This window comes from Galeopterus variegatus, unplaced genomic scaffold (assembly GCF_000696425.1).
Source record: "Galeopterus variegatus unplaced genomic scaffold, G_variegatus-3.0.2 Scaffold13512, whole genome shotgun sequence".
NCBI lineage: Eukaryota > Metazoa > Chordata > Mammalia > Dermoptera > Cynocephalidae > Galeopterus > Galeopterus variegatus.
This window is the reverse complement of record NW_007739623.1, coordinates 3,104-16,735: the sequence shown is the minus strand read 5'-3', so window position 1 is coordinate 16,735 and position 13,632 is coordinate 3,104. Positions and strand designations below refer to the sequence as shown.

The 13,632-nt window shown below is 49.8% G+C and overlaps 1 protein-coding gene across 1 annotated transcript; it reads right to left on the bottom strand.

Annotated features, from left to right (window-relative positions):
• Window positions 1-3,434: 3,434 nt before the first annotated feature.
• On the bottom strand, window positions 3,435-10,935 carry TBC1D21 (TBC1 domain family, member 21; the record flags this gene model as incomplete). Its single annotated transcript, XM_008563410.1, has 10 exons — window positions 3,435-3,467; window positions 3,846-3,929; window positions 4,597-4,713; window positions 5,623-5,723; window positions 6,089-6,185; window positions 7,108-7,208; window positions 7,338-7,448; window positions 7,954-8,048; window positions 10,591-10,694; window positions 10,828-10,935. Coding segments are annotated over 10 exons (951 nt in total), but the record flags the coding sequence as incomplete, so codon positions are not given.
• Window positions 10,936-13,632: the final 2,697 nt, after the last annotated feature.

The window sequence follows — 13,632 nt, the reverse complement described above, 5'->3', positions numbered from 1 at the left end:
GAAGTGTGCTGGGCACTAACTTTTCCAGAATGAAGTAATCCCTCTTTTCATTTCCACCATGATTGCCATCACCACCAACACCATCACCCATATTAACAGAGAGTGGGCATCCCAGAGCCTTCCCCTCTGTGGTCCCCCTCAAAGCTCCCCTTGAATCTTACATCATTCCTTATGCTACCTGCAAGGAGTTCCATTGTAGACACTCAAAAAGCTTTTGTTGGCTGAACGAAAGTCAGCACTATTACCGCCACCAGCATTGACCTCTTCATCATCACCATTGCCACTGACATCACCGTGACCACCAACTCCATCAGCATAAATGACATCACACTTCTGCTGCCAACACTACTACATCATTGACATCATCACCATCATGGACATCACCACCACGACCATCACCAACCACCACCACCATCACTAACCTCACTGACGTCACCCTCACCACTGCCACCATCACCATTGACACTACTACCATCGTCCTCACTGATAACTACCACAGTTATTCACCACCATCATTACTAACATCATGATCCCTCCCGCATTATAAACATAACCATCATCAATGACATCACCACCATCATCACTGAGATCCTCACAACCATGGCTATCACCACCACCACCACTAATTTATCTTCTCTCCTAGAAACATGCTCTTCTCCTTCAGAACACCAAAGGGAATGTTTAACTGTGTGTTCTTTAAGGTGATTATCTGGTCCCCACTCAACTCTAAGTGTAATGGCAACAGAGATTTTGTCTCTTTTTTCCAAACTGTTGAATTTTAGTACCTGGACAGCAGGCAACCCACATAAGTACTTGCTATGATCTGAATATTGGTGTGCCCCCCAAATTTATGCCCGAACCTAATACCTATAGTATAGTGATAGTATTAAGAGGTGAGGGGGCCTTTTGGGAAATGATTAAGCCATGGGGGCTCCATCCTTATGAATGGGACTCATGCCCTTATAAAGGAGGTAGAAGGGAGACACTTTGCCCCCCTTCTGCCATGTGAGGACACAATAACACGGCACCATCTTGGAAGCAGAGAGCAAACCTTCACCAGACACAGAATCTGCTGGCACCTTGATCTTGGACTTCCCAGCCTCCAGAACTGTGAGCAATAAGCTCCTGTTGTTTATAAATCACCCCATCTGAGGTATTTTTTTATAGCAGCCCAAACAGACCAACACAGTACTCAATAAATGTGTGTTGAAATAAACTATTTAGACCCACACAGTTCCTATCATAAAGCAAATATAAGCTCTAGTATTTCGGTGTTTCCCATAGTTCTGTCTCTGGACTGGATCTTACTAGAAAAAAATAATACTGGGTTATGTAAATGACAAACTAGTGAGAAGACACCCATGCAGGCTTCAGGACATGCACAGCCACAGTGTGGGAAGATCCTAATCCACAGTCCACTGGCTGGCAGGGCTGCAGGTGAGCTGAGAGAGGATTGGCTCCTTCCTTCCATGATTTCATCACCTGGGATTTTTCTGAACCTGGATCAATTTAGTGTCATGACTTAACCCACTTCATTTTTCAGACCTAACAGAGATTTTCAAACATGCTCACTAGTAAGCCAGAGATTCCTTGGAGGTACCAGAGAGAATGATATGAAATTCAAGGCGGGGGAGCGGGGCTTGAGGAGGATCACAGAGGGGAGGGCTCTGTGATCTCCACCCAAACTTCATTCACTGGGCTCCTGGGAAGGACTGTGTAACGATGGGGCTCCACTGACTTCAAAAACAGGTCTGGAAAGAGTTGGTCTAGAAGGTGAGTTCTTGAATTTTTTGGTTTTAAGTAGATGTTTGGCATTCTGTGTATGTCCCAACCAAAAATCATAGGCCAACTAATGCCACCAGCCAGAAGACCATTAGAAAATGCACATCTGATGTTTCCATTGACTCTTCTCTTCCTAAGGCCAAGGTTAACTTAGCAAGATGTGTTTTTCTCTGGTTGTTTGGCAAAATGCAAACACAGTTTCATTCTTGGAGAACTGTATTCCATGCAAGGACACATATTTAATTAAACTGTCTCAGGAAAATAAAGCTAAGGAGAAGCAGTATAGGAATTTACACCCATGTACCTTCCTGCCCCGCAAACACCAGCTCTTTAGCCATGAGGAAAAGACATTGTTGGGGACGGGGGACAGGGCCCTACTCTTCAGCACCCCAACCCTCCCATACCCCTCCAGCAAAGTTGCAGCAGCTAAAAGGGTCAGAGCCAGCCATGGATGGGAAATTGTCACCTGAGGGGGAGGAAAAGACTGGACTCTAATTGAGGACATAAAGCCTTTCGAGTGATGGTCACTGAGAATGACAGGATGAGAGCGGAAGGGAGGAGTGGTTAGCTGAAGAGTGAGAAGGATGGTTAAGTCACCCTGAGGACCAGGGTCCACAGCAAAACCAATGGGTCCCTCTTGCCCATCCATCAGCCCTCCTGAAAAAAAATGCGACTGGGCAGAGCTGTGTATGTGAGTGTGTGTGTGTTGGGGTTAGCTCTAGGGACACCTAGCCAGCCCCAACCCCTCTGCAGACTCAGCCCATTCTGGCCAATCTTCATGCCTGCCCTCAGGGAACCCCTCAGAGAGGCCAGCCAGAGCACAGGGCAGGCGGGACAGGGGGCTTGGGGCCGTGGCATAGCCCAGGGGGAGCAGGAGGGACATGCCTCTGCCCCAGGGCAACATGGACTGCCTGGGCAAGGGCAAAGACTGGCTTCTCTGGAAAGACTGAACAAGGCTGGAAAATGCAGCCTAGCTTGAAGACACATTTGCAGACTGAGAAAGGAAGGTGCAATTATGACGGAGGCTTTGAAACCAGGAAAATCGCCTGCTAGTCAGCGATTTGAGCTGTGTCCTTCCACAGACTAGCGGAGAAGCTCTGGAAAAACAAAGTAAGTGTGTGATTGGTGCATTGGGAACAAGGCAGGCAACGGGCAGGGGCAAAGCCCGGGAATCAGGCCTCCTCTCAGGACCTGAGTCCCAGCTATTGACTAACCCTTATTAGATGTGTTCAATTTCATCTTCCACAAGAGTCTGGAAGCTCTCAGAGCTGGTTCTACCCTTACCCATTTGCTTCCAAATGTGGACCCACTGCAGCCTTGGAAAACCCTCTGTAGGGAAGAGTTGCTGACCCACGCTGCCTTCTCAGTGTGTGCCCTCTCTCTAGCCTCACAGTGTGTCTGCACAGCCAGCAGGCCTCTCTTCTTATTGTACAGTCCCGTCTCTGCCCTCATGTGCCCCCTCCCCTAGCCCCAAGGTCAAAGGAGACATACTGCCCATTACAAACCATTACACCAGAAGGCAGTTTCTACAGCGGCTGTATTACCTACTCCCTCACCCTAATGCACCATCGGACTTGATCCTGCCATCACGGCTGATGAACCACTTTCATCCCGTGCATTGAGGGTATCTGTCCATTGTAGCATTGATGTCCTCAGAGAAAGAAATCCTTTAAAGCCTGAGGAACCTGGGGAAGAGCAGAGTTCTGGCAGTTGCAAGGTGGACCGACATTGCTCTGTCAGTCTCATTCTTCAGTTCATTCAGCCAGTGACATTCTCCTGAGCCCCTAGCTGCCCAGACCTTGCCCAGAGCCACTGGGATGGACACAGAGAATGCAGGATGAGACACATGATCTCACAAAGCAGTCTGCCCAGGGAGATAGGAGCTATACATGCACAGCAAGAAGACCCCACAGAGCAACTTCCATGGGTTGGTGGCAGAGGACGTGGCACAAACTGTCTCTGAAATTAAACTTGCCTGCCTTAGGCTGGGCTTGGGAGATCAGGGAAGGCTTCTTGGAGGAGGAGGAGGAAGAGGAGGAAGAGAAATCACCGGGGCAACTTACATTCTTTTGGATGAGCTCAGCATAAACCACGCAGGCAGCAGAGATCAGTTCATCGGCATCAAGGTCGATGAGGTTGTTGCAGGCCTGTGCAGGGAGTCGGGGGTGGGAGGGCAAGGTAGAGGTGGGAGTGGTGCAAACATGTCTCCCTGTGCTCTTGGGCACAGGAAGCTGCCTGCAGCACCAAGGGAAGAGAGCTGCTGCCAGCAGCCATCACTGGAGGGCACCTGATCTCTCCCTAGCCCCGCGGCACAGTGCCTGAAATTTTATATTTGGAGGGGGATGGTAAACATAGCTTTCATACTAGACTCTAGGGAGTCCTGGGGTTCCACCAAGTGTCTCCAGGGCTTCTAAGGAGGACTCATTGGGGTGCCACCTAAGATGTTTATTCAAAGACCTCAGTTGCTTTTTTAAAATGTTGGAAAACTCTAGGTCCTTTCGCCATAGGAGTGTGCCAGGATTTAACCATGAGGCACTTAGCCTCATGGTTAAATCGTTCAAGGCCTCTCTGCATGTGCTAAGGCAGCATGAAATGATCATCACAGCACCTCTGTGTTGGCTACTCATGGCTTAAATGGGCTAGTCTCTTAAAAGCCCTCAGCACAGTGCTCATTACATTAGCCCTCATCGCTCTTCCCATCTGGGTGGCACTGAGGCCCAGTGGCCCACAAGCCCGGGTCCTTCAGCAGGGCTGGGTGGGGTGTTGGGGCCTCCAGGAGCTGGTGGGGTGGGCTTGGCCCAAGGGTGCTCTCACCAGGAGGATATCATCCCCGCTCATGCTTTCTAGCAGCACCTGCTCACGCACCATCTGCAGCATGCTGTAGGCCACCAGCACCTGGAAGTTCCTGCAGGGCTTGCCTGTCAGCAGAACCTGTAGGTGGATGGGTCTCAGCCTGGCCCTGTGATCTGACACTGCAGGGGATCTTATGAGGGTGAGGTGCCCACCAACCTCGTGCCAGAGTCAGCCATTCCTGGGCCTCACTGCGGACCCATTCATTCATTCATTCATTCATTCACTACTCAGGCAAGTGCTCACAGTACCCCTGGGATTCTAGGCTTATGCTGGCTACTGAGGGATTCAGAGATAAAGACTTCAGGGAATTCATTAGATGGAGGGAGGGGGAAAACGGGAGAAGGGGAGACTGGGAAACTGTCTATCAAATTTGAATGGAGTTTTGTCAAAACAAGGGTTGATGAGAATTCAACAATCTAGGGGTGTTACCAAAGGCCTGGGGGTGGTCATGGACTTGGGCATGGAGCCCAGCAGACCAGGAGGGTGGGACTTGACTCATGGGGCACTGAATGCTAGGCTGGTGGCTGGGCTGGGTCCTGCAGGCAGTGGCACCCACCGGGCAGGGCATTGACGGGTGGTGGGGCGTTCCTGAGGATGTCCATCTGCTGATGGCCCCAGGGACTGTGGTCAAAGGACTACAGGTGTTCCTGGGGGCCCCAGGCTGGCTTCTGGTTGAGGGGAAGTGAAAGCAGCAGGGAAGCTGAGCTGCAGGCCCAGGCTTCCACCGCACAGGCCCGAGGTCCCTTCTTTTGCTCTGCCTGCCCTGCAGCAGGCACAGCCAGTGGGGCCTTTGCACTGGATGAACAGAATAACGAATTGATACTCCAGCTTTCTCCAACAAGGTGGAGCAGAGGTGCTGGCCTCATGAAACCCAAGCTACACGTGCCATCCAAAGCCAGGAATAAAGGGGGAGGCAAGGAAAACTTGCAGCTTTCACACGCTTGAGGAGTGGGGCCCATCCCGATTGTCCCCAGCTGAGCACCTCACCTCCCAGAGCCTCCAGATGTCGTCGAAGGACTTGAAGGCATGCTGGAAGCAGAGGCAGAACCAGGGAAACAGGGACTGCACCACCCCTGCACCCTTCCCTTCTGTGGGGAGAGAAGCAGGCACCAGCGGAGGAGGTTGTGGTCAGGGGAAAATGGGACAATATGCACGATGAAGCAAACACACGTAGGTGAGGCCAAACAACACAGCATACAAAACACTTGGGAAGTACCAGAACTCTGGCTATTACTTCGCTAACTGCCCTTGGAGACTGTTTGGGTCGATTTTCAACTGTCCATACTCCAACCCCATCCAGATGAACCCTTCTCCCAGAGCCTGGACAGAAGATTAAATGCTCCTGCCTCTCCCCGTGTGACTGGGGACTGCTGCCCTGGCTGGGTTCTGGCCCTCTCCCATGCCTGCCCTGGTGGGGGGTAGTGTGAGGTGGCAGGCGGTGGGGACCACTCACTTAGGTGTTTAGCAAACACGGGGTCCAGGAAGGTGATGAGGCTGTTGAGCATGTCTAGGTTCTTACCCACTCCAATGTTGATGACACAGCTGTGCTCCTGCAAAAGATGGGTGGGAGGGAGGGAAACTGAGTCCTGCTCAGCTTGAGAGCACCAGAAGAGCCAGCTCTGTTTCCCCCAACTCCAATTCTGGAGGCCCTGTGTGAGTCTGGCTCCAGGCCAGGCCTGTGTCTCCGTAGGAGCCTGGAGGTGTGTGTGTATGCACATCTATGTCTGTGGTGCAAGTGTGTCTGTTTGAATATGTGTGCATTTCTGGGTGGCTGTGTGTGTGTTTGTGTACATTTGTGTGTGTGTGTGTGTGTGTGTGCGTGCGGTGGGGATGCAGAGATGTCTCAAATATGGCTATCAATCTAGAGAGCCACACACACACACACACACACACACTTTTGGGTCAGAACCAATTAGGACCAGGAAAGAGCAGCAAGCAGTTGTCGCAGGGGTACAGGGAGGGTTCTGGGCAGCCTCTCACAGATCATAAGGAAAAGCTTTCCAAGAGGATGTACCAGGGAGCAGCACCTTCAAAATCCCTCAACCTGGACAGTGTGGGGTGCACCTGGGGACAACTGAGTCCCCTGCTGTGTCTGGAGTGCAGATTACATGAAGGGAGCAGTGAGAGGCAAGATCAAAGAGGAGGACCTGGGGAGCCACAGACTATTTGCAGGGAGGAGAGCCTAGTCTGGGGAGGGGAATGCTGGGAGAGAGCTCCATCATTGGGCCAGGCCAGCCATGCTCTCCCAAGGTTTGGTGAGAGCTGGACCCAGAGTTTTGCTTCACCTCCTTCTTAACTCCAGCTCCCCCCTCCCCTTAGAACACACCCCACTGGGTTGGCATTGCCCTCCAGGCCCCTCTGTGGCCCACAGGACTGTTTCAGGACTAGAGGGAATGGCTGGGGCTGCCAGTGCCTGAGCAATCTCAGTTGTTTAGAGAATGAGGGATTCCTGAGCTCAGGTCCAGCCCTCACCGTTTTCTGCAGGAAGAACTGGAAAAGCCAGAAGGTCTCATGGTCGTGCTCCACCATCAGCTGGAAAAGCATCACCATCTCGTGGAAGCCCTGCTGGTACTCTGTGGAGAAGGGGGGACAGGTGATGCGGGGCTGGTGGCAGGGCATGGAGCCTGGGTTTGGGCTGGGCCAGGTCTCAAGAAGGAATTGAGAAGTGGGGGCTGGTGGGGGTGCTCAGCTCTCTGGCTCACCTGCCTGTGTGTTGCAGACATAACTTAGAAGCAGGATCTTCTCCAGTCTCTTCTTGTTGATGAGAACATTGCCCAGGGGGTCTTTGTCATAGAGTTTCTGGATGTCATACACTAGGTTAGGGGCAAGGGATAGGCAGGTGGCACCAGGTCACCTCCAGCAGAGGGTCATGGGGAGTGTATTCCACCACCCCAAGGGGGCAGGACATCTCAGGGAAGGGCTATGAACGATATGTCAGCCTCACCCGGTTCAACTCCTCACCACACCCTGAGCTGCCTGGGTTTCTTCCCACCTCCAAATCTTTGACAAGGCCATACACTCTGCCAGGCATGTCCCACCTTCCTCTCTGTTCAATTCATATTCAACCCAGTTCAAGACAAATGGAGGAAGAGAGGAAGACAAAGCTATGGGAGCAGCACGTGGCCAGGGAAACGGGCTATCGGCATCCAGGGGCACCCACTAGAGACTGGTGGGTGGATTAACCAAGGTTTGGCTGGCAAAATTCCAGGCACACATCAGGCAGCTCCCAGGACCCCCCTCCCTGGCAATGGCTGAGAAGGGGCAGAAATGGCTTGAAGCCCTCCCCTTGGCCCAGCCCTCTGCACCCACTCTGCTCACCGATGTTATTTCGAGTCTCTATAAAGTTCCGATGCAGGTTTTCCAGAAGGGGCTGAATCTTCTCATACATCTGGCATAAGCCCTCATAGTTCTTCCTGTGAGGACAGAATTGAGGCTGAACAAGGCGGCCTTCCCCTTCTGGCGAGTGGGGGAGAACTCTGAGCAGCAGCAGCAGCTGCCTAGTCCAACAGGGATACAGGGCAGCACCCTGGCACAGCCATGCCCCAACTGAGCTCCTTTCCCCTTGCCCCAGCCTGTGCCAGCCCTGCCCACTCTCTAACGCGCACCTGCAGTCTACCCTCCTGGGCTCTGTAGTCCAACTGCTGCACCTGAATCCTGGCTCCACAACTTAATAACTAGCCGTCTGCAGCTGGGGTCAAGCCTTGGGACGTTAATTTTCTTCTCTAAGTCTCAGTTTCCTCATCTGAAGAGTGGGGAAAAACGGGCGCCTATGCCCCAGAATTGGACGGAGGCAATGTTTTATGCTCATCACTAGAATGTGATTAGTTGGTGCAGTGGGCTGGATGGTGGCCTCCAGCCTTGGGACGTTAATTTTCTTCTCTAAGTCTCAGTTTCCTCATCTGAAGAGTGGGGAAAAATGGGCGCCTATGCCCCAGAATTGGACGGAGGCAATGTTTTATGCTCATCACTAGAATGTGATTAGTTGGTGCAGTGGGCTGAATGGTGGCCTCCGCACTAGAATGTGATTAGTTGGTGCAGTGGGCTGGATGGTGGCCTCCAAAAAGACATATCCATACCCTAACCCCAGAACCTATTTCCTTATTTGGTAAAAGAGTCTTTGCAGCTGTAATTAAGGATCTTGAGCTGAGCTCATCCTGGATTTTCCAGGTGGACTCTAAACCCAGTGACAAGTGTCCTTAAAAGAGAGACAGAGAGAGGAGAAGGTCATGTGACCACAGAGGCAGAGATTAGAGTGTCGCAGACACGAGCAAGGAACGCCTGGAGCCCCAGAAGCTGGAAGGTAAGGACGGATTCTCCCCTGGAGCCTTCGGAGGGAGCCAACGCCTTGATTTTGGACTTCTGGCCTCCAGAACTGTGAGAGTATAAATTTCTGTTGCTGTAAGCCACCTGGTTTGAGGAACTTTGTTACAGCAGCTTCAGGAAACTAATATAGGTGGGCTTTTGTCAGGGCTCTTGGGACTCTGAGCTCCCAGCCTGGCTCTCACACCCCCTGCTGCCCTGGCTGGCCCCTGTGTGTGACTCTTTTCAACATCCTGACCGGATACTCCCCTGGGGATGGGCTCAGCCCCCTGCTCCAGGCTCCCAGACTGGTGAGGCCAGCCCAGGTCAAATACCTCTGATGGGGAGGAATTCAACAGTTAGGCAATCTGACTCCACCTGTGTGTGCTGAGCCCTCCATGGACAGGCCAAGCCTGGAGAGGGCCCAGGACGAAAGCGAATCGGGGGCAGGTCCTGTTTATTTGCTATGAGCCTGGTAGAGAAGACACAAGTTCCAGCCTCGTGCTGCAGGAGACATGCACATCAAGGGCCTCTGGCTTCAGGGAGGAAGCGTTCCCATCAAGATCATAAACACTGCTCTACCCGTTCCTCCCCCGTGCAAGTTGCCTAACCTGTGGTTTCTAATTCAGCCCTCACCACCACTCTGTGAAATGTATTGTTACCCCCATTTTACAGAGGAGGAGACTGAGACTTCAGCAGTGAAGTTCATGGGCAAGTTTACCGAGGTTGTAAATGATAGTGCTGGAATTGAACCTGACTTCCGAATCTAAGGCCATCCAAATTCAAAGCCTGTTTGTTACCTACTGAACCAAAGTGCCTCACCCTGGCTCCCTTGAAAGATCTAGGAGGGCTGCTTCGAGGAGGTACACTGTCTGATCTGGGCCTTTAAGGAAAGGTGGGGTTTTGATAGGCAGATGATGGGGATGCCATGGCGGATGGAGGGAAGGTGTTAACCAAGGGCAGAGGGGGTGCAAATGTGGTCTGTGCTGGGGCAGGGTGGGATGGGGGTAAGCAATTGGGGAGTGTGGTTGGAATGTCAGGTGCTGGGGTTGGAGGAAGCCAAGACCAGACCAGGAGGAAGCCAAGGCCTTGAGAGAGAGGATGTGCTATTTAAAGTGTTGCCAGTTATACCACTGAGGGTGTCTAACCTGAGGATGAGCAGCCCAGAATGGGTTTTATAAACCTCCCCCTGGGCACTGGGAGATGCTGGGCATGGGCAGGGAGTGGGAGACCAGACCCAGGAGGCAGCTCAGCCATGGGGGTGGGAATGGGGGCCAGGGAGGAGGTGGAGTGGGGGATGGGGCCCAGAGAAGAGGGTGGGAGAAGCAGTTCAAGGCCCTCCTCAGAGGTAGAATGCACAGGACAGAGAAGGATGGGATTGGGGGGCAAAGAGGGAGGTAAGAGGAGTTGTTGGGGTCAAGCCCATGCCTGGCAGTTGGTAGGCTGGTAAACAAGGCTGGGGGAGAGAAGATGCGGGCACAAACCGGTCTGCACCTCCTGGGTGCCAGGCCTGGGTCAGGAGTGCCACGGGGGTTTCTCTCTTGGAAGGAGAAATCCAAATGGGAGAGGAAGACTGAATCTGCAGGCTGGGGCAGGCACCACCTGCCACCTGCAGGGCCACCACCCTCCCCTGACAGAGGACCTGGAATCTTCTACCTCCTCATACTGTCCACCGTCAGCCGCTCGTCCTGGGAACTCTGCCATGAGTAGTAGCCCGTGAGAAACTTCCAGGCTTCCGTCCTCACGAAGGGGTGCAGACCCTGGGGTGGGAGGCGGGAGGTCATGGCCCTCTGGATGCCTGCCACGAGGGCTGCACACAATGCCACGCTGGCCCCCTGCCCATCCATGCCGCCCCATTTCAGGCCAAGGCCAAGGTTAGCTTGGGGGTCGTACCCTTTCCAGGATGTTCACACAAATGAAGTCCCGTGACTTGGCCAAGTGACCATTCTCATCAAAGAAGCTATCCCATTCTGTCTTGTCAATGGGCGGTTTTCTCTTCACCTGGTAAAGACAACCAGTTCAGCCCTCTGCTGGGAAACTTCAGCTTTTCTTTTAAGGGTGATTTTTAAATGATATGCTCTGGACTTTGCAATATGAATCAAAGCTCACAGCCTCTGACTCACTTCTGGAAATCTATCCTGAGAAAATTTACTGCAAATATGTAGAAAAAATCCTGTATGCACAATAATTTTCATTGCATATTACTTACCAAAATGAAAAATGCAAGCACTCTAAATGTTCTGCAATAAGGGAATAGTTAAGTAAATTATGGTTTATATTCTCAATGGAGTATTGTGAAGGATATAAATCGATGTTTACAAGAAATGAATAATAATCTGCAAAAATACAAATGTTAACAGAAAAAAATACAAAATTGTGTATTCAGCAACCTCTGTATGTTCTGTACTCTACAGTACTATGTTATAGTACTCATAGTACTATCTCTTTATGTACTATGTCTGTTATATATTATAAAAACTACACCACATAAATTTTAATATATAGTGCATTAACCACTGTAAAAATTATTAGAAAAAAGAATGGAAAAATAGCAAAAGTAAAAACCCCACTAAAAACAACAATGATACCTTTAAGTGATACAGTGCAAGTAATTTTTTCCTTTTTCTTTTGTTTTCAGTGTTTTCTATAATAATGTATACTGCTTTGACAATGGAAATGCATAAAATAAGCACTGAACACATTCATGAGCTCCATTTCATCCTTTCCTGGAAATGTAAAACAGTTCATCACAAGCAATGGTTTCTGGTTTAGATGGAGGTTGTGTGTGTTGGGGGCTGTATATGTCTGCGTGGTGTGTATGTGTGTGTGCACACATGTGTATGTGTCAGGGGGACATGAGTGTCCTGCATGTGAAGTGTCCTGCTTATAAAATAATAACCAGGAATTAGGGTTCCTGTTGGAATAGAAGATTCCTCTCTCCCTAAAAAAGAGAAGACCATCTCAAAATGCCACACTGTGGACATAAAGATGTGCTGATGGACAGAGCTCAGAAGATGACCAGACATATCTGATGTAAATAGTCTCAATTTTCCATTAATATACACCTGAATGTGTACATGTGTGACTCAAAATTAAATGTACATACAAATCATTTGAGACCTTATTAAAATGCAGATTCTGATTCAGGAAATTTGGAGTGGGACCCAGGATAGTACATTTCTAATAAGCTCCCAGGTGACTGATGATGCTGGAGTGAGTGACCCAAATCGGGATAATTTCCACTAACCGCATGTTTGATGGAAATGGATTGAGAAACACATCCTTTAGTAACTCAAACATACTCTGTCTTTTGAACAAAAATAGGACACGTGGGCCCATGAAGTTACCAAGAAACTCAGTGCCGGCCTATCCTTGGGAAGCAGGATCTGGCTGATGCCACGCCCCTGGAAATGGATTGAGAAACACATCCTTTAGTAACTCAAACATACTCTGTCTTTTGAACAAAACTAGGACACGTGGGCCCATGAAGTTACCAAGAAACTCAGTGCCGGCCTATCCTTGGGAAGCAGGATCTGGCTGATGCCACGCCCCAACTGCATAGACACTGTCACCGCCAACAGAGCCAAGTTTCTGCCCCTCTGACCGCCATCATTTTCTCCCAAGCTGTGCTCATTCGGAGCCTGCCACACTCAGCGTGTAATGCAGCAGAAAGTGGAAGGGAATAGGCAAAGCTGGACTGTGTATGGGGCTCAATTATAAAAGGAAATGCATTAACTTTAGGAAGGCATTTCTACATGAATCTTAGCCAATTTGTCAATTTCTACAATAAAGGCAGCTGTGATTTTGATGGGGACTGCACTGAAATAGGCAAAGCTGGACTGTGTATGGGGCTCAATTATAAAAGGAAATGCATTAACTTTAGGAATGCATTTCTACATGAATCTTAGCCAATTTGTCAATTTCTACAATAAAGGCAGCTGTGATTTTGATGGGGACTGCACTGAGTCTATAGATCAATCTGGGGAGAAGTGATGACACTATTGAGACTTCTGACCCATGAACTCAGTATATTTCTCCATTTATTTAGGTCTTTTAACATTTCTCTCAGCAATGTTGTGTGTAGGTCATTCATATATTTTGTCAGATTTATCCCCAAGTATTTCATATTTTTAATGCTATTGTAAAAGTTTTTTTTTCTAATTTAAATTTCCAATTGTCCATTGCTAGTATATAGAAATATAATGGATTTCTGTATATTGATTTCGTATCCTGCAACCTAGATTAACACATTTAGTTCTAGTACAATTTTTGTGGATTGCACAGGACTTTCTACACAGACCAAGGTTCAGCAAACTATGACTCGTGGGCCAAATCCAGCCTCCAAAATGTTTTTTCAAATAAAGTTTTATTGGGACACACCCATGTCCATTCATTCATGTATCGTCAGTGGCTGCTTTCATGCTACAATGGCAGAGTTGAATGGGTGTGACAAAGACTGTGTGGCACGCAAAGCTGAAAATACTATCTTGACCTTTATAGAAGAAGTTTGTCAACTCTGACACAGATGATCATGTTGTCTGTGAATAAAGGCAGTTTAACCTCTTCTTTTCCGGTCTGGATGCCTTTTATTTCTTTTTCTTGTTTTACTGCACTGGCTAGAGCCTCAAGTGCAATGCTGAATAGAAATGGTGAGAACAGACACACTTGTTTTGTTCCCAGTCAGTCTTAGAGGAAAAG